The sequence below is a fragment of the Condylostylus longicornis genome, unplaced genomic scaffold (assembly GCF_029603195.1).
Source record: "Condylostylus longicornis isolate FDR11 unplaced genomic scaffold, ASM2960319v2 ptg000084l, whole genome shotgun sequence".
NCBI lineage: Eukaryota > Metazoa > Arthropoda > Insecta > Diptera > Dolichopodidae > Condylostylus > Condylostylus longicornis.
This window is the reverse complement of record NW_026578052.1, coordinates 5,610,046-5,636,035: the sequence shown is the minus strand read 5'-3', so window position 1 is coordinate 5,636,035 and position 25,990 is coordinate 5,610,046. Positions and strand designations below refer to the sequence as shown.

At 27.7% G+C, this 25,990-nt stretch overlaps 2 protein-coding genes across 2 annotated transcripts; both read left to right on the top strand.

The window, feature by feature from the left end:
* The first annotated feature begins 634 nt into the window (after window positions 1-634).
* On the top strand, window positions 635-25,898 carry LOC129613596 (uncharacterized). Its single transcript, XM_055527727.1, has 12 exons — window positions 635-1,114; window positions 2,491-2,497; window positions 2,573-2,798; window positions 9,089-9,156; window positions 13,088-13,194; window positions 13,672-13,885; window positions 13,943-14,242; window positions 14,456-14,509; window positions 16,134-16,190; window positions 20,573-23,149; window positions 24,624-24,664; window positions 24,735-25,898. Exons 1-12 carry the CDS (start codon window positions 635-637, stop codon window positions 25,818-25,820), a joined length of 5,217 nt encoding a protein of 1,738 aa, XP_055383702.1. The 3' UTR covers window positions 25,821-25,898.
* Window positions 8,650-14,792, top strand: LOC129613472 (uncharacterized G-patch domain protein DDB_G0278987). The gene is made up of 3 exons (XM_055527556.1): window positions 8,650-9,156; window positions 13,088-13,194; window positions 13,672-14,792. The coding sequence occupies exons 1-3, from the start codon at window positions 9,111-9,113 to the stop codon at window positions 14,728-14,730; spliced, it is 1,212 nt and encodes a 403-aa protein (XP_055383531.1). The 5' UTR covers window positions 8,650-9,110; the 3' UTR covers window positions 14,731-14,792.
* Window positions 25,899-25,990: the final 92 nt, after the last annotated feature.

The following is a 25,990-nucleotide window of genomic DNA, read 5'->3' as shown; positions in this document are numbered from 1 at the left end:
GGGGAAATACTTCCCCCACCCATTTCGCTCATTTGTGTAGGCATCCATGATAAGAGCCAAATATCAATATGAGAAATCAAATTAAAATTTTTTTTACATATTTTAAAGTTTTAACAAAATTTATATTACGTAAGGCAGTAGATAGATAACGTGTCTTTAATTTTCGATATTATTTACATATACATACATTTTAATATTTTAACATAATTCAAAAAATTGAGTGCCAAAACGATTTTTTGATAGATTTTTTAATAAATTTATAAATAGATATTTTTAATTAAATTAATTTAAGATATACTATTAACAGGCACCATACCAGGTAATATCGAAAGAGTATATAAGAGAAATTTTTAATAAAGCATGTCACAGTTTTCTATAAACCTCTTAGAAACTCTGTTTAATTTAAAATAGGAAAAATGAAAGGTAAATAGTTTGCATAAGTTATACGATAAATAACCGAAAATTATTTATTTATTTTTACATTGCAGGAATTATTATTTTAGCAATTTTTTTAATTGGAATAGTAAATGTATATGCCGATTGGCCACAATGTGACGGTGTCGTTCATGGAAGACTAGTTCGTCATCCAGACACATGTAGAAAATATATAGTCTGTGAAAATGGTGGAATTGAAATGACTTGTGCAGCTGATCTTCATTTCAATGAAGAGTTACAAACTTGTGATTATCCTGATAAGGCAGGTTGCGAAGGAAATCCAGGACCAGGACCCGGACCCGGACCCGGACCAGGACCAGGACCAAGTCCAGGACCAGGACCTTGTCCTCCTTGTCCCAACCCCTGCCCTAATCCATGTCCAAAACCATGTCCAGATCCATGCTGCTGCTGCTGCTGCAATTGCGGTTCAACTACTCCTAGACCAACAACTCCAAGACCAACAACACCAAGGCCAACAACACCAAGACCCACAACACCGAAACCAACAACACCAAGGCCAACAACACCAAGACCAACAACTCCAAGACCGACAACTCCCAGACCAACTCCATGCCCACCATGTCCTCAGCCATGTCCAGATCCATGCCCAAAACCTTGTCCTGATCCCTGTTTTAACCGCCGTCTTCGATCAATCGCTTCCAAATTGTTGATAAATAAAGTATAAAATATTTTAATTTCTTTACAAACAATTATTTTAAAATTTTTGTATAAAGAAATTAAATAAAACTTGTTAATTAAATAAATTTAACAAAAAGAACGTATGATTTTTTAATATCCACCGCCACTTCATGATTTGAATCTATATGTTTTAGGACTTCAAAGGTTACGTTCTGATAACCTTTGAGTTTTTTTTAAAATTTATTCGAAATCAATTATGGATCCGCTCCCAAAAATTTTTTTTCTTAAAATATGTCTTACGTGAAACTTACGTATTCAGAGAATTTACTTCTTATATTAATAGTACTCAATATAAACAATGTCATCTCAAAAGTTTCTCTCATCTTGAAACTTACTTAGACATAATATATAGGGCCCATGTCATAATTGATTTGATCTTCTATGCTCAACATTACAGGAGTTTAATCTTAAAATGATGTTATCAACTTTGCTTAGCATCATAAATCTATAAAAGTTTTATATCACTTCATTCTATAAAATTTATTTATTTCCTTCATACGCCCAGAATGTCTATCGCAATTAACCATTTACTCATATAAAACATACTTCAGTTGGATTAGATTGAATATTTTGATAAGATGATTTATAATAGGTTGCTAATTTTAAAAATTTATATCATTTAAAAGTTGCAAATGTTTTTTAAAAATTTTATTGTTCGAATTTAATAAGAATTAATAAGAATCAGGATTAATAAGAAACCGGATAAGAGTAGAATAAGAATTAATAAGAAACCGGAATATTTTCAAAACTATTATTTTTGAATTGTCAAATTTATTTCTCTTGTGTTTTTTTGACTTATGGCGTGAATAAGAATTGAATACAAATGTTGCCATTAATATTAAAATGAAAATGCATGCTGCAGAGCTGTCGCAAAATAACAGAGTTAACACAGTGAAATTGTAATAGTTGAGCTAAATCTAGCACAGCTATGAACTTTCAAAATTCGAATGGTTTTAATTCCTTTTCTGCGGTTGGAAATTTTTATTTCTATTTTTAAGAACAGGTTCTAGAAACTTGTAAGTTATTTGTGGGAAATTAAATGCTATTTGTATTATGAATAAATGTTATTTTTGGACAATTGGAAAATTAATTTAAAATAATTTCGAATTTTTTCGATTTTTAATATTTGGAGATAGGTCACTTTAATACAGGATTCAACACAAGTAAAACTGATCTTACATATACAAAATAAGATTAACGATAAGATTTTATCAAACAGGCTCATACTGTAAAATAAAAGTTCTAAAAAAATTAGTATATAAGAAACACCGCAAAATACTGTTGAGGTCAATAACAATTGTGTTTTCTTTAGCACTCAAAACCTACCTTTAATTTTGAATATACCAACACTCCAAGATGAAACGTGAGCATTAGAAATATGAAGAAACTTCAACTAAATAAATTAAAATTATTTTAATAATTTTTAAAATTTTTACAGAATTATTGATTCTTGCCATTTTACTTGTCAGCATCTGTTCATCGTTTGGTGATGTGCATCCTGAATGTGTCGGAAAACCATTTGGCAGTCATGTAAGATACCCCAATGTATGTGAAAAATACATTGTATGTATAAATGGTGGCGTAGAGATGACTTGTCCATCAAAACTTCATTTTAATTTGAATTTGCAAGTTTGTGATTACCCTGAGAGAGCAGGATGTCCATGGTGAAAGAAGCAATGTATCCAAATAAAAGAAAGCTTTGAAATATTAAACAAACAGTCAAACAAATTAAAATATTATACATGAGCTCTGTAAATATCGTACAAATATAAAAATTATGTACCTTAATAAAGTTTGAAGAAAATCGTATTCTATTTATAAACTTAATTTTAATTTAAAAATATTATAAATTTTTTGAGTCTAGCATAAATTTATATTTTAGCTTGATAAATCTGTTTGTAACATCGAGAACATGGTCTAAAATATAGACATGGATATCATATATCTTGCTCAGTGTCAAATGCTGATTCAATTCAGTCTGGTTTAAAATCTGAAATCATAAATATTTTAATTCTATTTAATTTGGGCATGATCAAGACAGCGTTTAAGTTTACTGGCAAACTACTTCAACTGTTCTCAATAACTTCCAAAAACAATAGCTACTTCAAAAATAATTTAATTGTATTGCAAAAAATATTCGAGCTAGTACTAGACTTAAACACGAACAAATATAAAAACTAACATCGATTAATAATCAAGGATATTATTTTAAAACCAACAAAAGTTATAACTACCCAAAATAATTGTCAGTTATATAATAAATTGAAGAAATATGGCGTGACCCACGTGCATACATTGTGCCGTCTACCTAGGCGATAAGTACAACTTGCAACAGTCGCTGCAGTGAGTATATAATTACCAGCATTTCCATTCTTGATCTTTTGCGGGTCACAGCTGCGTGCTCTCTCAGAAGGTGTTCTGAGCTTTTCTCTATCTACAAAACAATTCGACAAGCGCTAACTGTATCCTATAATCTGCATTGGTCTGACAATATTGTTTGTCTCAATTGATTCTTGCTCACCCCAACATTTTTTTAACGTTTTTGTTATAATATCCTAAAAGACATTTAACTTTTCAAGTTTAGAAATTTAGCTATTTCTCTGGCCGTGCCCCATCCAGTTTAGTTCATTGTGAAAATTTCAATTCCACGGGAGAACTTCATTTCTATAAAGGGTACATTCGCTGCTTCACTAGTTTCTCAAACTTAAACCGCATACAAATGTTCATGACATGCATGTCTCTTTGAAAATTCCTCGGGTACTTTTAATAGTTCGAATTCGAAACATTTGATTCTCGGCCTAAATACACCTGGAATTCTGTTCTCACTGGACATTGAGCCAATTGTAAACCATACTTGCTGGAAATAACTTACGGTTTGGCAATTTCCGTATCTCCTAATTTTGGCCGTTTCTTGACGGGTTCTTTTTCCTTCTATTTTCCTCTCTGAGATGCTTTCTCTCGCCTAGCTTTTTTTCTCCCCAATTGCCATGTACTATAAGGGGAGTTCCCGTCTTCTAGAGTTAAGTCATTTGTTTTTTTTTAATTTAAATTGACATGCAGATATGAATTATTCTACATACAAAACAAAATAGATTCCCAAAGAATGTCGTTAAGATAAAAAAAATAATACGCGGGTGAAAAATATAACAACATTCCAAAAAAAAAAAGTTATTCTTAAAATTAAACTGATAATAAAATATTAATTTAATAAAAACAAATGAACATAATACGAATGTGTCATATTGGATGAATAGAAAGATTGCCTTCAATTTTGATAAGATTATTATAAGCGGGCGGTTTTATACTTTCAAATACTCATTTCCTACTAAAATAATCTAACAATTTTAAACTGTTTTATAACTATTAAAGCTATAGTGATTAAGAGCCTAAAGATACCTTCAACAGCAACAGCAAGATAAATAAAATGACCTATAAAATATAAAAATTAAAATTTAATTTTGAAGTAAAATCTCACCTGAACTAAAATTAACTCTCAAAATCCTTGTCATAAATCATTTGAAAAAATTCGTCAAATTTAGTTCAGTTAGTTTTTACATGGCTTACATCAACGTTGAATTGTTGTAATGACTATATCAACCCTAAATTCAGCCCTAAGCCAGAATAATTTATAATATTATAAATGCTTATATTTTGACCAACCATCAGCAAATTTTGTAGGTTATGGGTAAATATGTAGTATGTGAGTATAAGTATGGGCCAATCGAGTTTTTTACATTATCTACTTACAAGAAGAAATGACATTTTCAACAGACTTTATTGATTTGATTGTTTTGTTTTGACAATAATAATAAATTTGTATAGAATTTTGTATACCTATATCTATATTATCTTTGACAGAGCTCTTAAAATTTTTTTGAAAAATTTGAATAGTTGTAATCGAAAATATTTTTTCCTTGCAAGTATAATGGGCCGAATTTCGCACCTTGCTGACAGCTATTTTACACCACCATTTCTAAAATCTTCGTAATCTTTATAATATAATCTCCAAAAATATTCATGCTGCAATTTGAAATTCAATATAAACTATTTAAGAAAAAATTGGCAGTCATTGAAAAAATTAAGGTAAACAAACAATGTTTGTATACGTAATTCATTCCATACAAAAATTCTTAAAAAAATCTTAAAAATTTTAAAATTTCAATCAAAATCAAATAGTATTAAATATAGTTAATATTTAATTGTAATTACAATATGAGAAGAAAATAATAGTACAGGAGTACAGGATAATCGACCAAACACAATCCATATGCATATAAAAGAAAACATAGCAACTAAAAAATTTTTAATCCACTTAAAAATCGTCTAACGAACATTAATCCTTATTATGTGTGTATGTATAGTATAATTTGGTGTACGTACATATGTACCTTACATTTATATCTAAAAATAAAAATAATCTCACTAGTTTGAACACATACAACTATCACATATATATTTCATTACATTTTATATTTTATACATATGTACTTGTATATACGAGTATGTAATAATCGTATATGCCTATCTATATATGTAAAACGAATATTATCTACATTATTCTATTTATTAACACGAATATTAAATGTAGGCATGTACCTATAATAAACAAACTTGAAATATATATGTATGTGATAATAAATTTAAGTGTGAGGTCAAATACTAGGCAATGAAATGAAATTCGAACACACGTGAATCAAATATTTTGCCTATAATACACGAATCAAAACCTATAAAATAAAAAGCCCAATAATAAAATTGAAAATTCGCTTTGTTAATTTTTAGATTACTAGTGAAAAAATTTAGAATTGATTAAAAATTTCATACAAAATTTATCTGAAATAAGTAAAAATTTTCTAATTATTATTAAATTTTTTTTTTTTTTGATTTATAATTTCCTGGAACCGATTTTGAGTTATTAACACTTCTAACACTTAAAATTTTACAATTTAATTAAATTTTAATTATAAAATATGAAATTCCAGCGTATATCGATGGTATATCCCCTACCTACATTATATACTTATGGGTCAGTATAGTTATACTTAAATTTGAACACATTATAAGCGCAACTTTCAATTCTTGACATGTATAAAAATAATTACAATAAATTAACAAAATAAAATAGCGGTAATCTCTGACAATTTTTCATATAAATTAAAGCTAAATATGTATTCCTTGGGAACTAAACAAAGAATTCAAGAAGAAACGAATAAAAGAAAATAGACAAAATTGTAAATTTTCCTATTAAAATTATTCGTACCATATGAAAAAAACAATAATCGCCATACATTCCCTTTCCAAAAATTATGCTAATACAATACGAAAACATAAACATACTTGATATTGAAATGCTAGTTAAAAAGCAAAAAAAATGCTAAATAAATTACTATTTTACAAAATTATTCAGAAATGTAATTAAGTGCAATATAATGTCCGAATAAAAAATTTAAAGTCACAAATTTGGATTTTTACTAGATTTTGAAAAACAGTTTTCTAGAAAAATTATATTCAAGTGAAATTCCTGCTCTTTGATCTACGCTTAAAATTTTTTACTTAAACAATAACCATGAAATTCATATACTTTCAGTTCAAAAGTACCAGTAATATGTGATTGCCATTGAATGATGCTTGTATTACTAAAATACAATGATTACTAAAATACAATGCAGTATTACTGAAATTTCCAAATCAAGAATTATTTTCAGGAATATGAGTAGAATTTAAATTAAATATTTTCTGAAACTTAAATATTAAAACTAGTCGATTTTTACAGTATGTGAAATAAATTTTTGAAAAATTCGAGTACGTTGTTCAGTATGTTTAGAATGCTAATTAAAAAATAATGGGAATATTTGTTTTAGGGGTAAAAATGTTATACCGTCGATTTTTATTTAAAAATTATTCTGATATACTAATATTTAAATCACAATTTAATGAAAATAATTAATAACAAAATTTAATATCTTAATAAAATTATCAAGCAAAATATTTTATAAAGTTTTGCAAATAAATTTACTATTTCTCATTTCGTTTTCCCAACACAGTAATTTACCTACATTTTTCTATATAAACATATTATTATTATTATGTACAAATAAAATTTTAAATTTTCAAGTAGAAATTAGAAAATAAATAACAGTAATAATATAATATTGTTATTTATTATATTTGACATACACACGACTATAATATTATAGTACAAGTATATAAAATTAATGTCAAAATTTTTTAGTATAAGTACATGCATATGTCAAAAATAAATTTTATTTTTTTTTCTAATAATTAACAATTACTGCTAAAATTTTTATTTAAAAATTTAATGTACAAGGTATCCAAAAGTTGTACATAAAATTTTCTTAAAACTACTAATCAAAATTAATCTGCTTACAATAAAATTTTAAGAAAAAATAAGAGTTGCTTCCTTGTTCATTAAGGACCCTCTTCGCATTATAACGAATAACGAATGTTCTTGAATAAAAGGCTTAATAGTTTGATGATCACCAGTTTTACCTGCATAACATATATTAAATCTACATGATAAGTCAAAATCGAAACTAATAGCACTTAAGCAACACTTTTATATTTGTATAACAGTTTGTATAACAGTTTTATATAACTGTTATATTTGTCCAATCTTCTCCGATTAGACAAGAAATATAAATTCTTCTATATTTAAAACTCTTCGCCTGGATTTTTCATTTATTTCTCTGTCGATTTTCTTTTTAAATAAAAAAACATGTGCTTAGATTCCCGTGTCAAGCATAGTAAATGACATACACTGGACAATATTATAGTATATAAGGGCATAAAAAGGTACTACAAATATTCATAATGTGTGCTTTCAAGTGCAGTCGATAATAGATAAGTGCAACTCTTCAGGACGGAAAAACTCATTTCCCGTGAATTGGCAAATAGCTTTTATGTATCCTTAAGTAAAATTGTTAGCTTTTATTGTTAAGGTTTAAAACTTAATGATGCTCGACTGATGTTTTTAAGTACATTTATATGGATGATATGACTCAAATGAAAAGTTTGTTTTACACTCAATATCAAAATTCATTCAAATTGCTATTTGAGATCCCAAATTTAGATTTTCAAAAGTTTTAATTTTAAAAAGTTTTCGTTTCTATACACGCGTGTTCGCATGGAATGGGACACGTGAATTTGAACTGTGATTGCTTATTCGTTCTCGACTGTTATTATACAGGTACATAAGTATTATAGTAAATATGACAAATCAATAAAATTGTATATTTTACTATTAATTTTCTAGAGACAGAGAAAAAAAACACATAGTTACCATTTTTTATTACTGTCATATATAATTTGTAAATAAATAAATATATACCTACATACTTAGGTACAAATTTATTGTAACGTGTATTAATATTATATATATTTGTATAATTGTACACGAGATTAAGTGAAACTAAAGGAAAATAACAAAGCAGACGAACTAATACATCATTTTATAGTAAATTTTTTTTTTTTGTTAACAATCAGTAGTGCTTTTGTTCCGAGAAGAGAGAGAATTAATATAATATTGTCAGCTATAGGAATGTGTTGTTATAATAAAAAGAAAATTCCAATATCATTTTGCAAATAATTTTGACAATAGCTATAATCAATATTAACGATAAGCCAAGGACTTCGACGACAATATGCTCATATTTGCAGTCAAATTATTGCAAAAATAAAAATATTAAGCAAAAATAAAAAAAAAATTTTAGTTTATTAATAAAAACCAAAAGAATAAAAATATTTTAATATTATTTGGAAAATATTTCAATTTAATAAAAATAATTTTATATAGAGTGTGAATAAAATAGCAAAAAAAAATTTATTTATAAAAAAATCAAAATAAATAAATATTATTAAAATATATTTTAATTTTAACCTTATAACAAAATAATATTATAATAATATTATTCTAACAATAATAATATAATAAAAGTGGGAAAATACACGCTAGCACAATGTATCAAGTTGAAACGGATTCAGAGGATGATTACGAATGTTTGTGTGAGTATATCTATTCTATTTTATATTTAAGCTAAAAATTATAAATTTTTACGCATATTAATCGATAAAATACAGTAAAATATTTGAGATATTAAACTAGTTATAAGGGCCAGGATTAAAATTCATTATCGAAAATTTCGCTAATGAATTCTGATCCTGGAATATTCTGAGAAAAGACATCTATTATACATACGAGTATCATAAAATTTCTATCACGATATTTTGGACAGTAGCACTCAAATACTATAAATTACATTAAATCCCCAATGAATTGTAAACTGAAAACCTCAATTTCAGAAGAAAATTAAAATTTGCTTTCTAATCCGAAAATTTACCCTTAATTTTTTTTACAGGAAAATTCTTTATATTGAAAATGTTATAAAATTTTTTCGGCAAAAACCTGAATATTTTTAGGATATTAGCCATTAGGAGCAATCATATAATAATTTCTTCCATTATAACTTCCATTCTTTCAATAGTATAAAATTCAAATATTTTTTTTGTATTATGGAATTTTCATTATTATTTTCATTACTAGTTTACTACTAGAAAATTGAAAAATATAAAATTTACATGAGTTTCATAAGAATCCGGAAAAACCTACAATGTTACTTTATTTATAAAGGTCAAAATAAAATAAAAAATATACCGAAACACATTTAAATACAAAGAAACGTACATAAATATATGAATTTCTTGTAATAGAAATTATATTCAACTTTTACTAGTTTTACTGTATAAATTTCAAATTAAAAGGATTCGTCATTGATATTCTGGCAAAATGATATTTTTATTACTCATATATGCTGCAAATGATTGATTTACGGAAAAAAATTATTTGAAAATCAAAGCAATTTTTTACTTCAAATATTAGTTATAATTCGAACGCATAATAAAATAGATTATAAATTTTATATTGCATACTTTTAGGAAAATATGCGTTTCCGTTTTTCGGATTAAATTAAACGGCAAAAATTATTGTGATATTTAATAATTTCAAAAAGACATTTTGTTTTTGCAAAAAAAATCACAAAATCGGAAATTTGTTAAAAAATTTTAATTTATAAAAGTAGAATTAAAAATTTAATATGGAAATTGAAATAACAGGCTCATTTCAAAAAGTTGAATTTGAAATTTCAGGTAAAAAAATTACCTATATGAAAAATCATTAAAGGTTTTAATTTTAACCTTCATTAAATAAAATAGTGAACGATTTGAATGCTTGATTTATTACTTGCATTAATGATATCAAAATAGGTCTATCATTGCATACATTCAGAATGCAATTTATTTGTTTATTACCGACTGCATTGCACACAACAAGGGAGACAACAAATTATATTGTGGCAAAGCATATCGAATTTTCGATGGAAACATACTTCTCCACAGTAGGAAAGCGTAAATAAATATTTTTTAGGGAGATGTTCGTCTGTGTGTGGTCGTGCGTGACTTAAGTTCGGCTGAACCAATTTTGATGAAATTTTATGTGTGAGTTTATTTGGGCTATGTCTCGACAATAAATGTCTTGACAGTAAATGTTTGGACAGTAAATGTCTCGACAGTAAAAGCCTCAAGAGTAAATGTCTTCATAAAAAAGTAAGTGTCTTTAAAGAAAATGTCTTGACAGTAATTATTTTGATAGTAATTCTTTAAATCTTATTCAGCGAAACTCTACTAACAGTCAAACCTGCACTTTGCTAAGGATGTTAATTATTTAAAAGATATTTAATAAAATTCTGCAACATTTTCGATAGACTAGACAAAACATATTGCCGTCGGTTATGTGCCAATCACATCAGTTTTTTTTTTCTCTGTAATACGCAACAAAAACCTCAACCTGTTACATGTATGTATTTAATATTTCAAGAAAAATCATTTACCTAATAGTCGAATTCGGAATTCGTCGAATTCCTTTGAAATTTTGTAACTTTTTGAAAATGACTATTGCGTGTGTTAAAATCAAATTTTTAATGTAATTATTATGTATTAGGAAAAAACGAATTACAAAATAGCTAATAACCTATATAACAGAATTAAAGAAATTACTTGTTTTAAAGCGGTCATGGGGCCAGTGGAAAACACACACATACATAGTCATGTTATATGAGAATATATCAACATGCTCACCATTGACATTGAGAATTAAAGAATATATAAAAAAAAACACAAAAAATTAATATAAAAATCAATTTAAAAATTGAAGAGCATTAACAATTAAATCCGTTCTAAATCTCAATTGCGACGATTATGCTGAATTCAAAATTTATATTCAATATCAGGTTCGACATACTTTCTAAAAATTTATCATTAATTTTTTCTGATAGGTCAATCTCATTTCATAATCTCATTTTAAAATAAAATAACAAATGGATAATCCAACAAAAAACATGTGAAAAAGATTAAGAAAAGGATTAAGAAAATCAGGTTAATTAATTTTGAAAAATGACGTCATTTGAAATGACATCAACAAAAGGCCTAAAATTTTACTGTGAAATTTGGCGAAAAAAATGTTGAATTTTTTATAAAATCAACTAAAAATTTGTTGAATAAATGGTTTACTCGAATCATTAACAATAATTTCATGATTTGAAATCATTAAAAAACTTTTCAAATTTTACTTTAATATTATTTTAATAATAAAATTTATTAATTACCCATAATTGTTATTTATTGTGTTCTTAATTTCATCTTAGTCTTAAGAATTATAAAACAATTGATTTTGCAAATTTTAATCACGCAAATTTCATTTCCATTAATTTTAAAGGCAAAATTCTTAATTTGGCACATACCATCCATAAATCTACAAAATGTTAAAGGAAATTTAAAAAATTACAAAATTTTATACAAATAGTTGGTATTGAATTAACAAAGTTCGACATGTAATCGGCTTTATTGAATAAATGTTCTTCAATATCATGTTTGAATTAATTTTATTAATGAATTTTGATAGAATTTATAACAATTTCGAAAATAACTAATCGAAGGTCTTTGAACATTTTAATCGTTTCTGAATTTGCTATTGCGGCAATAAATTTTAAATTTACAAGAAACTTTCAATGATCCATTATTTTTCCTGCACTACATATCCACTTTATCCAAGATAATTTCGTTTTCTTATGGCAACAATAATAGCATTCTTTTATAAATAAAATATTTTACCCCTATTCCTACTCTTATATTAATTTGAAAATCTATAAAGTTAAGTAATCGCATTGCCTTGTTAATAAATTTATATATCTGTATATGCTTTCGTGAATTTCACTTCTGTGACTCTTTTATTACACTTAAATTATCTATTGTTTGTGCCTGATCTATTTCGTACAAGTGTTTCGCAACATTACATAAAAAAGTTTCATGAATTCTTGGCCAGTTTATCGGTTTTACATCAACTCCGCGAAAATTACAGAACTGCGCGAAAAAAACCAGACCGTTTTTGAATCTGTAATTTTTCATTGCAATTGGGAGTTGATATTAAGTTTTGCCAGCCAGCTGCTATAGTTGTTCTGTTTATATAAAGTTATCATACTTTCGCTTTTCAATTTTATTCTTAATTGCTGTGTTCAATATGGATTTTGCTTCAGTTTTTGTGTCTTCTTTTTCATTCAGTGTGGCCATACTATTCTTTACATTATATTTCTTGGAATAGTTCGAATCTCTTTGGAATTTTGGATGCCTCTTTGTGTACTGATCTTATTTCAAACATTAAATTAATTATGACTCTTGGAACATATTATATATTTCGTTTAAATATTTCAGCAGGAATGTCATTAATTCCTTATCTTTAAATAATTGTGCTTGTAAATAAATTTTATGCATATAATATATAGAGCTTGAAATATATTCAGTAAACCAAAAAGGGATCATCATTAAACTAACCAAACAAAACAAATTTTTTAAAGCAGTTCCAAAATAATATTTTTACCTTTTTCAGTCCTAAAACCAGTTAATGGTTACAATATGGCAGAGAGAATAAAACAAGCAAATGAAGAACTATTTGCATCTCCTGGTCCTAAATCACCTTGTGTTTTGCCAAGAAGAGTAAGTATATTACAAAATATTTATTTGAAACGTGTATAAAACAATCAAAACAAACAATTTACCACTGTTGATAGAAAAGAAACCTTTCAAAATAGAAAAATATAGATGACAATGTAATTTGATGTCATACTTTTATACACGTTGCGTTTTGTCAACAATATTCTATTTATAGTAACTTTTGATTTCTAAATCAAATCTAATATCGTTAATTAACAATAGCAATTGTGTAAATTACGCTTTACATTAAATAAAATCATGTTTACCTAACACGATTCTTGTCTCAAAAGTTTTAATTCTAATCTTCTTATATATACGATATAATTTTGCATACTTTTAGGTTAAATAAATTTAGAAATTTTTATTTATTTCTTATTATGTGTAATTCAATCATAATCTTATTTACATACACACACACATGACACATTATGTTGTTTCCAATTTAATTAAAATTTTTTAATTTTTGTGTTGTTATCTTAGGTAACCTTTCGAAGGGTACTCGAAGATTATGACGATGGTGATGATAATATTAGTATTGTTAGTGTTGATAGTATTGATGGAACAAATACCAATACAAATCATGAAGTTAAAAAGAAAATCTTAAATCATATACCAGAAATTGAAGAAGAAGAAAAACAAGAAACAATAACTGAATCAGAAACTGAAGAAATTGTTGAAGAAATTATTGAAATTAGTTTAAATACTGATAATAATGAAAATTCAAATGAAACAAATCAATTACAAAATAAAGAAGAAGCTTCAACTTTAGAAACTAATGATGATATTGATAAATTAAATAATAAGAATTTAATGGAAACGAATAGACCTAAATCACCAACATCACAATCGACAACAATCATTGAAGAAGAAATTGAAACATCAATAAAAATTCAAGAAATTCCTGCCACTCCACCAAGTGTAACTATTGATAAAACAAGTCCTTCATCATCGTTATCAACATCATCATCTGATGATGATGATTTATCAGTAATTGTTGCATCATATATTCCAGAAGATTTTGAAATTGTTCAAGAAAAATCAACTGATGAAAGTGATGAAAAATCAAAGAAAACAAAGAAATTTTCATTTCGTAAGAAAAAGAAAACAGAAACTGAAACAAAATCAGCTGATAAAAATAATAAGAAACAAAAAAATAATAAAAATTCAACAACAACAACAACTTCGACAACAACCACAACAAGTGAAACAGAAGATGATTTAAAATTTTATTACAAAACTTGTTGTGAATATAAAAATTCTGTAGATGCAAATGCATCATTACCAAAATATACTGGTTACTTATCCGAATATGGTTTAAGTAAAGAACAATTGCAAAAACGAAATATAAATATGGAAAAACAAAAGAAAATTATTTTAGAGAAAAATTTGAAAGCAACTGAATGTCAAATACAAAAAATGGAGGACAATGAACGAGCATTTACAAGATGGTTAAAAAATAAAATGAGATTTCCAGTTAATAAAACAAAAAATATGTTTGATTTTCATCAAAATAAAAATGCAAAGAAGGCTAAAAGTTAAAAAGAAAATTAAAACCTTAAAAAATAATTTAACTAAAACGCGCAGTAAAAATTTCAATTATACATACACATGTATACATATACATACGTAAATTTTTTTTTGTAAACGTATGTGTAATATTATGTATGTGATACAAGAACTAATACATATCTTCATAATTATTTACGCAATATCTCTATAAAATTGAAATATTTGCAAGACATGCCATAAATTTATAATACATACTTACATACATACTTATATTAGAATCATCCCATCGGAAGATGTAAAAAGACAAACATTTAATTTCAAAATTTAAAAAAAAATTTCTAAAACTTATTTGTAAAATTGCATGTATATAACAATATTGTGTATATCTTATAATTATTAATGGATTTAATTCTATAGAAAATAAAAATTATTACAATAAAAAAATTAAATTCTCAATTACACAGTTTTAGAAAACTCCTGCCATACATACTTACCTCCCTGCAGAATATAACCAGAAAGTTAAATGTCGACAAAATTTCGATATTGCGTGTATCTTAGTACTTGAAATTTAAGGGTTCAACGAATTTATTGCGTATTGAGGAACGTACCTAAAAAATAAAATCATTGAACTATATGTGAAACCCGTAACTCACACACACCTGAAATAACGTCTTATTTAGTTACTAAACCAATTTTTAACTAATAGAGTACAGAAAACTTTGGAAATTTTTAGGCACTATGTAAAATTTTATAAAATAGTTTTTATAAATTCTTAATACATCAGATTACAATTGGATATTGCTACAAAAACTATGAACTACATTAGATGATTCTAATTGAAAGCCTTCATGCCCTTTTAAGAAAATAATTTTAATACCAACATACAAATATTTACAAAATTTTAACCGTGATAAAGAAATTTACAAAATATTTTTTTTTTTTTAAATTAATATTTAGATGGTAGGTAATTTACAAGAATAACAGAAAATATTCTTCAAATTACTTCTTTTTTCCATTTTTTTCCCAATTTGTTTATTCATACAATTTTCTACCATTACACGAATATAAATAATCTTTTGGTAATCCTGGTTTTGTACAAAATTGTTTTTCCTGATCGAATATTAAACCAGGTTCACAATCAATTATACGTGCTTTTTTCTCAAAACAAAGATAAAATTTTGTTTTATCAGGATGTGGTAACATATATCCATCATCATATTTAGCACAAATATCTACTGGTACATTACATGGTCCAGATATTTGATCAGCTGGTTTACATGTACTATCTGTTGAATCAAAATATAATAAAGGTGGACATTCTGTTAATACTGGATTATGTTGATGACATAAATAAAATTTAGCACAATCTTTATGTGCAAATTTATAACCATCATCATGATTTAAACATATTTCTTTTAATGAACATTTTCCAGAAGGAATCTCTGCTGGTAATACACAATTATTTGTTGATGAATCGAAATGTAAACCGTGTAAGCAATATTTTAATAATGGTTCACCTAATATACATAAATAAAATATTGAACAACTTGATTGATCTGGAAATTGATCACCATCTTCTGCTACACTACAATCTGGTACCTGTTGTCAAAACAAAAAAACTTATTAGTAAATTATGTAATAATATGTTATTCAATTAAATTAAATTGTAATTTATTTACACATTATACAAATGAAAAATGAACTGTTGTATACAATACAAGGCTAATAGGTACATAGGTTGTTGCCAATATTTAAGAATCAATAATATTTTTGCTGGCATTAGTTGAAAATCGATTCTTGCGTTGTTATGTTTGGGAAAAATTTCGATATTTAAATAAAAATCGTCAAAAATTTCGATACATGCAAATTTTAAAATATTTCGATATTTCTACTCTATTAAGGTTGGTTGAGTGGGTTAATGATAAGTATTATTATTGATTTTTACTTAATAATAGCAATTTTGGTATTAGTCCTATAAAATAGTGTAAATTACATACTAAATCCGTTTCTGAATCCTATATCTTGTTTGCGTTCAAAATACCTTTAATTCCTTTTTACCAAAATAAATAATTATTTAAATTAATTATTATCACAATTTTGGAGTTCAAAATTCGACAATTTCGATAAGTGTTATGTTTGAATAGATACGTCAATCAAAATATTGGTTTTTTATTGACAACAATAATATTATTTCACATAAACTTAATTAATGAATTGTGACGATCAATAATATAGTATTGTAATACTTTAATAATTAAAAGGTGATTTCCTAATTATAAGATTTTAAAAAAACGTATGAAAGAAAAATTCAATTTCATTGTTGTGATTTAGTTTTTAAATGAAATTTCAAATATTATATTGAACACAACCGGTTTCACTTGACAAGTATTCGACTTTTAATTTCAATTTAGAGGATGATCGATATAAACAATAAATTTACGACACATGTAAATCTTAGGATTCAAATCCAAACCGTAGAAAAGTACTCCAAGAGTTTTTTTGTGCCCTTCAAAGCACGGGGAAGAAGCTAATCGAGATGGGAAATCCAGACCAGAAATATGGTCCAACTGAAAAGGATGAGCTAGGTGGATATTGTTCTGTGCTATCCTTGCCTATAGGAGAACCGCTTGAGACTGAGATGGTTCGAAGCGGGCTTTGTGACGTGTTCCGAGGTCTCACAAGACCGCGCAGGGGCAATACTATAATTCTACCGATTGAGGTGAAAAGGGTCGAAAGGCCCCGGTCTTTCAGGGAAAAAAATCACAAGATCTTGACAGCCAATAGATATATATCCATATTGCAGAACTAATAACTCACTAACTTTATCAATTTTTATTTAAGCTAACACTCTAGTAAACCACGGATCGAAAATAGAAATTGTACAACAAAAAAACACCCATAATAATATTAATAATAATACTGATTGAAAATATTGTGACATTTAGTGAACGAAATATTAAAACTAAAAACTATGAGAATTTTACATATTGTGAACTTTCTCATTTCGTACTTATTACAAACATTCATATTTCTAACAAACATAATATCCAAAAACACTAATTAAATAAACACTTTAATTAATTAATGATGATTTTAATCCAAAATTATAGCTATGTATTTCACCTGAGTGCCAACATAAGTGAAGCAAAATGCTAAAGCAATAAAATTAAAGATTATTTTCATAATTTTTTTTTATTACTTTTTGTCTAACCCGCGTTTTTTTTTTATAAGTATACAACCGAATTATTATTAAACGACTGGGATTTAATTCTTGATGTTTATAGATTTTTGTTACAAAAAATTTATTTCGAACTCTTTATATTTTTACGCCGCTTTTCATTTATACCAAAGTTATCAAAAATAAAGAAAATGATTAAAAAATAAAAATGTTTCTGGCTTATTTGACAAATTGTCTTTCATAATTAAAACTTTTGTGTAAAAAAATTATCAGGATGATGAAAAAAACAACGAAAATTCAGAATAAAATTGTAGATATGTGTAAACAAATTTTCCCATTTGAACTTATAAACTCTATATCTTCTAATTACACAATCAAATTTAAAAATACAGCTATATATGTATGAAATCGTTGAAAATATTTTAATTAAAATATTGATAAATTTAAGAAATGCGATAGAATAAATAGATATGTGCACAAACAAATAAACTTTATCAAATTTCTGACTAATAAATTTTGAAGCTAAAACTACAGTAATGCTAAAATTATGTGATCATTAATATGAAAAGTTACGGCAATGTTTTAGGAGAACAAATATAATTTTCGAATTATTTTTCATAGAACAAATAAATTTTTCGCAATTTCCTGGATATGGAAAATCCTCCAAACTGAATTAAACCTTCCGTTTTCTGATCGGATGCTCTTTCAGATGAGCCTTGGAGATAAGAAGAAATTGCTTTTTTTTAAGTTTATGATTAATTAATAACTAAAATTGATTAATTCATTTTCGCCTCTCATTCTTTAAACTTAACTTGAAGTTGGGAGCTGCTGTCATACGCGACACAATCAGGGTTTTACATGCCCTTATTGACTTACTTTTTGCCTTGCTCGTAGGAGGGGGAGGTGCTGGGTGGCTTTGCTTTAACGGTAGTGGAGTTATGGTCTTCTGGTCCTCACAAGCTAAGTGAGTTCATCAGCAGGGTGGGTGTCGAGTGTGTGTTGTAGGGCAAGCCCTGCACTCGGATGGCGGCGCACAATAGATCCTTATACGTGGTCGCGGTGCACTGTTGCCCCCGTTGTACAAATCTACAAATCTACTTTTTGCCTTCATTTTTTTCTTGTCACTCACAAAAAAAAATGCGGTATCGTAACTCTATTCCGTGTGATAAAAAAAAATGAGACGGTGTTTTGAAATGGCGGTCATTTTTAAATGAAATTCACATTTACGAGTATGTTTACATTATTTTTGTAAATTTTTAAGAATCATAAATGAAGAATTCGAATCAAAACAAAATTTATGAACAATATTCTTCAATAGCAAATTTGTTTTTGACAAATCAGATGAAGAAAGGAATATTGCAACTATTGTAATTGAAAAATGGTAGCTTTTCACATTTTAATATTAATGCGTTGATAATGCGTTTAGTAAGTATAAAAAATTTGTGACTTTTAATATGCTAATTTCAAAATACAATTATGTTTGTGATTAAAGAATGAAAATAAGAAATAATAGTCGCTCCCGCTTTGAAATTTTTCAAAGCCCATCAACGAATTTCCTTCCATAAAATTTACTAGCACCTCAAATTTCTCTTGTCCTTTTCGTGACAGTGTATGCTATCATCACATTAAATGAACTTATCTTTGCCGATCCGTACTCATTTTTTACATCTAATATTATAACACGTCTTGATATATTCCAATAAAAAAGCATAAGCCTCGAAGACTATATAAATTTTTGACTATTTTCATATTATTCTTACGAGTATTTTTTAATTACAGATATAAAAACGATAACGATCTGTTATTACAATGTGTGAAATTTCTGAAACTGATCACATATAAACGTATTCAATAATGATTTTGCTAGTCAGAAGTCAAGCATATCTAATTTTGCTCATGGATTACTAATGTATTAGAATGATAATTCACAATTTATCCCGCATACAGCTAGTCTTTTTTATCTTAACATTTTTTTTTTTATCGAAATCAATGTATAGGTAAAAAAATTTTGCCATACTCAATATGAAATTATGAAAAGTTTTTCTATAATTTAAATACTAATCTAACTAAGATTCAAATGACGAAATCACATAAGTATGCTTTTTAAATTGCTAGACAGGATTCTAAAACCGTTTCGTAAATTTCATATATACAAAGAAAGTTTTCAAAAGCATTAATTATTCCACTATAAAAATATCATTAATCACGATTATTATTTAATCAACGATAAATATTTTAACTATCAAGAAGACAGGAAGTTTAATTTAGATCAAGTAAAATCATAATGTTTATAATATCTAATTAATACACTTGATATACATTATTCAAAAACATTAATATTCAACTATGATTAGTTTATAGCAGCAGGAAATTTCATATAAATTCATAAACGAGATAATCAAAAATTTAAAACAGCAAAAAAAAATTATAATTTTGGTAATTACAAGCAAACAAAATTATATCAAAATGAAGATTACGTTTAATAGGTGATAATACTTGATAAATAAAAAGGAGCACCGAAAATTTCATATAAAGCAGAGTTTAGATATAGCCGCAACTTCAGTCGAATTTTCGAATCCAATACGGATTATCGGAAATAATTTTAAAACGAATTAAACGAAAGAATCATAATGAAAGGTAAAGAAAATTAATTGAAATAATTAAATATCATTAATTATTTAAACAATTTTACAGCGCTTACAGTTATATTTGTAATTTTTGTGATTGAAAATATAAGCAACACATATGCTTACTCACATAAAAAAGATAATTTAATTGATAATGAATTAAACAAAACTTTACATAAGGTACGTCATGTATATCATATTACAACAAATATTTATATTAATGGGAATGATGCTGATATAAATTTTTTAAAACCTATAAAGCATCCAAATTGCCCCGTCAATGATGATCCAATGAAACCTGTTCATTTACCTTTCCCCGGATATTGTGGTAAATTTTTCAAATGTGCAGCTGGATATGCATATCCAATGAATTGTCCATTAGGTTTAGAATGGAGCATTGAATTAGATCGATGCGATTATCCGGAAATAGCCAAATGTGATCCTGAAGCGACTACAACTATAAAAACCACAAGAAATCCACATTCTACTACTAAAATCGAAAAACCAGAAAAACATCCAAATTGCCCAGTTGATGAAGATCCTGCATACCCAACTCATTTACCTTATCCAGGGAATTGTGGAAAATTCTATAAATGTGCTAACGGATATGCACATCCAATGGATTGTCCAGCAGGTTTAGAATGGAGTATTCGATTAAATCGATGTGAGTACCCTGAAATAGCAATGTGTAATCCATATGCTACTACCACTTTGAGAACTACAGAAAATCCAAAGCCTACAACAGATCCAATTGAAACTACAACCTCCGATCATGAAGAGCCACATAAACATCCCAACTGTCCAGTTGATGAAAATCCTGCAAACCCTACTCATTTACCATATCCAGGAAATTGTGGAAAATTTTATAAATGTGATCACGGATATGCACATCCAATGGATTGCCCAGCGGGATTGGAATGGAGCATTGAGTTAGATCGATGTGACTACCCTGAAATAGCAATGTGCGAACCATATGCCACCACTTTGAGAACTACAGGAAATCCAAAACCTACAACAGATCCAATTGAAACTACAACTTCCGAGAATGAAAAACCACATAAGCATCCAAACTGTCCAATTGATGAAAATCCTGCAAACCCTACTCATTTACCATATCCCGGAAATTGCGGAAAATTTTATAAATGTGATCACGGATATGCACACCCAATGGATTGCCCAGCAGGGTTGGAATGGAGCATTGAGTTAGATCGATGTGATTACCCTGAAATAGCAATGTGTGATCCATATGCTACTACCACTTTGAGAACTACAGAAAATCCAAAACCTACAACAGATCCAATTGAAACTACAACTTCCGAGAATGAAAAACCACATAAGCATCCAAACTGTCCAGTTGATGAAAATCCCGCAAATCCTACTCACTTACCATATCCAGGAAATTGCGGAAAGTTTTACAAATGTGATCATGGATACGCACATCCAATGGACTGTCCAGCAGGCTTAGAATGGAGTATTGAGCTAGATCGATGTGACTATCCTGAAATAGCAATGTGTGATCCATATGCTACTACCACTTTGAGAACTACAGATAACCCAAAGCCTACAACAGATCCAATTGAAACTACAACTTCCGAGAATGAAAAACCACATAAGCATCCAAACTGTCCAGTTGATGAAAATCCCGCAAATCCTACTCACTTACCATATCCAGGAAATTGCGGAAAGTTTTACAAATGTGATCATGGATACGCACATCCAATGGACTGTCCAGCGGGCTTAGAATGGAGTATTGAGCTAGATCGATGTGACTATCCTGAAATAGCAATGTGTGATCCATATGCTACTACCACTTTGAGAACTACAGAAAATCCAAAACCTACAACAGATCCAATTGAAACTACAACTTCCGAGAATGAAAAACCACATAAGCATCCAAACTGTCCAGTTGATGAAAATCCCGCAAATCCTACTCACTTACCATATCCAGGAAATTGCGGAAAGTTTTACAAATGTGATCGTGGATACGCACATCCAATGGACTGTCCAACAGGCTTAGAATGGAGTATTGAGCTAGATCGATGTGACTATCCTGAAATAGCAATGTGTGATCCATATGCTACTACCACTTTAAGAACTACAGGAAATCCAAAACCTACAACAGATCCAATTGAAACTACAACTTCCGAGAATGAAAAACCACATAAGCATCCAAACTGTCCAGTTGATGAAAATCCTGCAAACCCTACTCATTTACCATATCCAGGAAATTGCGGAAAGTTTTACAAATGTGATCGTGGATACGCACATCCAATGGACTGTCCAGCAGGCTTAGAATGGAGTATTGCCTTAGATCGTTGTGATTATCCTGAAATAGCTAAATGTGATCCTTATATAACAACAACATTAAGACCCTCTACACAACAAACTCATCGTACAGATTCTTCAACACTTTATCCAGATGAAGATAAACCTTTCAGGCATCCAGCATGTCCAATATTTATTGATCCTGAACAAGAGAAACATTATATAATATATTTACCATATCCTGGTAGATGTAACAAATATTTTAAATGTGCACAAGGTTACGCTATTCCAAGAAATTGTCCGAGTGGTCTTCATTGGAGCATAAAACATTCTCGTTGTGAGTGGCCAAACAAAGCTAATTGTACGGAAAGTGCTCGATTTTTCTATCATTCATTCTGATGTAGTTGTTTTCATAAAAGTTTAATAAATAATTTAATTAAGTAATTAATTTATGTATTTATTACATGCGACCATTCAATTTATCATATTATTTAAAAAACTTAATTGCTATAGCTGTGTTTATAAGAATATAGCATAATTTTTAAAATTACTAATTTGTTTATAACTTTCAAATAACAGTTATTAAATAGATAATGTGTATTAAGTTCTTCATGATTCATAAATAATAAAATGATTCAAATGACAATTGATATTTAATCAAAACATTCGATTTTAAAATATCTATTGTCTCATAACTGACGTATTAAACTCAAGTGAATTAATTCTAATTTAAGTAGGTACACTTCACACATTTTATAAATTTAATTATTAAATTAGAGTATGAAAAAATTGCGAATAGACTGTAGTCGTTGCATCTTGAAATGAAAAGCATGCTTCCCGACAATACTTGTATTGAAAAATTTCTAGATAATATACACACATCTGTGGAATATCCTCAAAGAATACATTCAATGAGAAATTATTTTTACGTTCTGTACTTGTTATCATATCTTGTATATTATATTGGCCGAAAAAATTACACAATTTGACGTCTCTGTATATGTTGTTTAATTTAGGGATTCATGCAGTCTCTTCTTTATATCTATGAATCGTTATCAGCTTTTCAAGTATAAGATTGAAAATATTTATTCTCTCCATATAGAATAACACAAAATACTTATGCATTTACTTAATCCAATACAATAAGAAATGATTATTTAAATCTATATAATTTTAAACACATTTTTTCCGGAAAAAAATTCTTATATACAAATACAAATAGTTCTTTAAAAATTCCAGTTAAAAATATTAAAATCGCCGTCGGAATTTATATAGGACTTTCAATATTTTTCTGAGAAAACGTATTTTCAATTAGTGACGAGTTATTTTTCAAGCAGATTTTAAGCCGATATTAAAATGAAAAATCTGCTGCATTTTTTACTGAGTTCCATACATTCAAAAATGTATGATTATATGAATATAACAATTACATTAAACATCTATAGTTAGATTTGTGTATATTGTGTATAATAGATAAATATTCGATATTGCAACAACATTGTTATTAATTACGATATTAATGTCCACTTATCGGCTATCGTTTTTATAATTGGAGAATAATAAAAGAAATATCTATTACAAAAGGCATTTTCCATATAAATAATTAAGATAAAAAATTTATTTATATTTTTACAGCTGTTATCATTTAAAATGAAACTATAAAAAGTATTGAAAAATTACAAATGTTATTATTTTGCAACTAAGGTCACCATAATTAAATCACCGTAACTAGCTAGAATAGGATAAAAATTCACATTAAAATGCGAGGTATTTATAAGCTTAACACACATTACACGTTACTTACAAATTTATTTTTATTAATTTTCATTTTTTTTAATCTTATAATATTATAGCATTTATTATTGGATTTGTAGCTGTCTTAGCTACTGTTAATGTAAGTAAAACTGCAACACCTGTTAAAAAATCAAATTCGTAAATAATTATTTTATATTAAATTATTATAGGCAACGACATTATATAGCCCAATACGACATCCGGATTGTCCAATTGATGAAGACCCTTTTGATCCGACACATCTTCCAGTACCAGGGGATTGTACGAAATTTTATAAATGTGAAAGTGGTTTAGCATATTTAATGGATTGTCCAGCTCGTTTACATTGGAGCGTATATCATAATCGTTGTGAACATCCAGGTTTAGCAATTCCAAAATGTAAAACACCAAACAAAATTCTAATTAAAAACATTTTATTAGATAAAATTGCAATCGCAGTTGAAGCTCCTATTCGTCACCCAGAATGCCCATTATATGATGATCCAATGAATCCAACATTATTAGCATATCCAAAAGATTGTAATAAATTTTATAAATGTTCTGATGGTTTAGCTTATCCACAAGATTGTCCAGCTGGTTTAAATTGGAATGATAAAGCTAAGATTTGTGATTGGCCTAGTCTCGCTAATTGTGTACCAAAAAAAATTCTAGCCAATTTCCAGCAAATCAAAGAAGGCGAAAAACCAATTAAACATAAAGACTGCCCAGCAATGGATGATCCAGGACGACCAAAACATTTACCCTATCCAAATAATTGCGCGAAATTCTATAAATGCTCATATGGTTTAGCTTATCCAATGGACTGTCCATCAGGTGAACATTTCGGTGTTGAAATTGATAGATGCGATTGGCCAAAAGTTGCAAAATGTGATCCTAACATAGATCCAGAGCCTACAACTGAACCTCCAACAAGCGAAACCACAAGTGAACCTACAACAACTGAATCTACAACAACTGAATCTACAACATCCGAAACTACACCTGAATCTACAACAGCTGAATCTTCAACTGAAACTACAACACCAACTACTACCGAATCAACAACATCAACTACTCCTGAACCATTACCACCAGGTATTGATTGTAGTAATGTTCCACATGGCACACTTTATCCACATCCAGATGATTGCCAAAAATTTGTTCATTGCGATAACGGAGTAGGGAGAGTTAAAAATTGTCCCGGAATTTTGCACTTTAACCCAGTTCTTTTAGTTTGTGATTGGCCCCAAGTTGCTGGTTGCAAAGTCAATCCGTGAAAATTAATGAATAAAGGAATTATAATTTAATCTTCACAATTAGAAAACTAAATAAAACCAATAAATAATTTTCCTAAATTAATTCTTTTTTATTTAAAAAAACAATGAAACCAATTATTCTTGATTTCTTCAGATTGCGCTTATAATCTTTAAATTATCGGCCTATATAT

Excerpts from the sequence above, each read along its gene's own strand:
- LOC129613596 (XM_055527727.1), top strand. The coding sequence starts at position 635 with ATGACTTGTGCAGCTGATCTTCATTTCAATGAAGAGTTACAAACTTGT. Across the intron at positions 9,157-13,087 it reads GGATGATTACGAATGTTTGT|TCCTAAAACCAGTTAATGGT; the intron begins GTGAGTATATCT and ends TACCTTTTTCAG. Across the intron at positions 24,665-24,734 it reads CTGTCTTAGCTACTGTTAAT|GCAACGACATTATATAGCCC; the intron begins GTAAGTAAAACT and ends AAATTATTATAG.
- LOC129613472 (XM_055527556.1), top strand. The coding sequence starts at position 9,111 with ATGTATCAAGTTGAAACGGATTCAGAGGATGATTACGAATGTTTGT. Across the intron at positions 9,157-13,087 it reads GGATGATTACGAATGTTTGT|TCCTAAAACCAGTTAATGGT; the intron begins GTGAGTATATCT and ends TACCTTTTTCAG. Across the intron at positions 13,195-13,671 it reads CTTGTGTTTTGCCAAGAAGA|GTAACCTTTCGAAGGGTACT; the intron begins GTAAGTATATTA and ends TTGTTATCTTAG.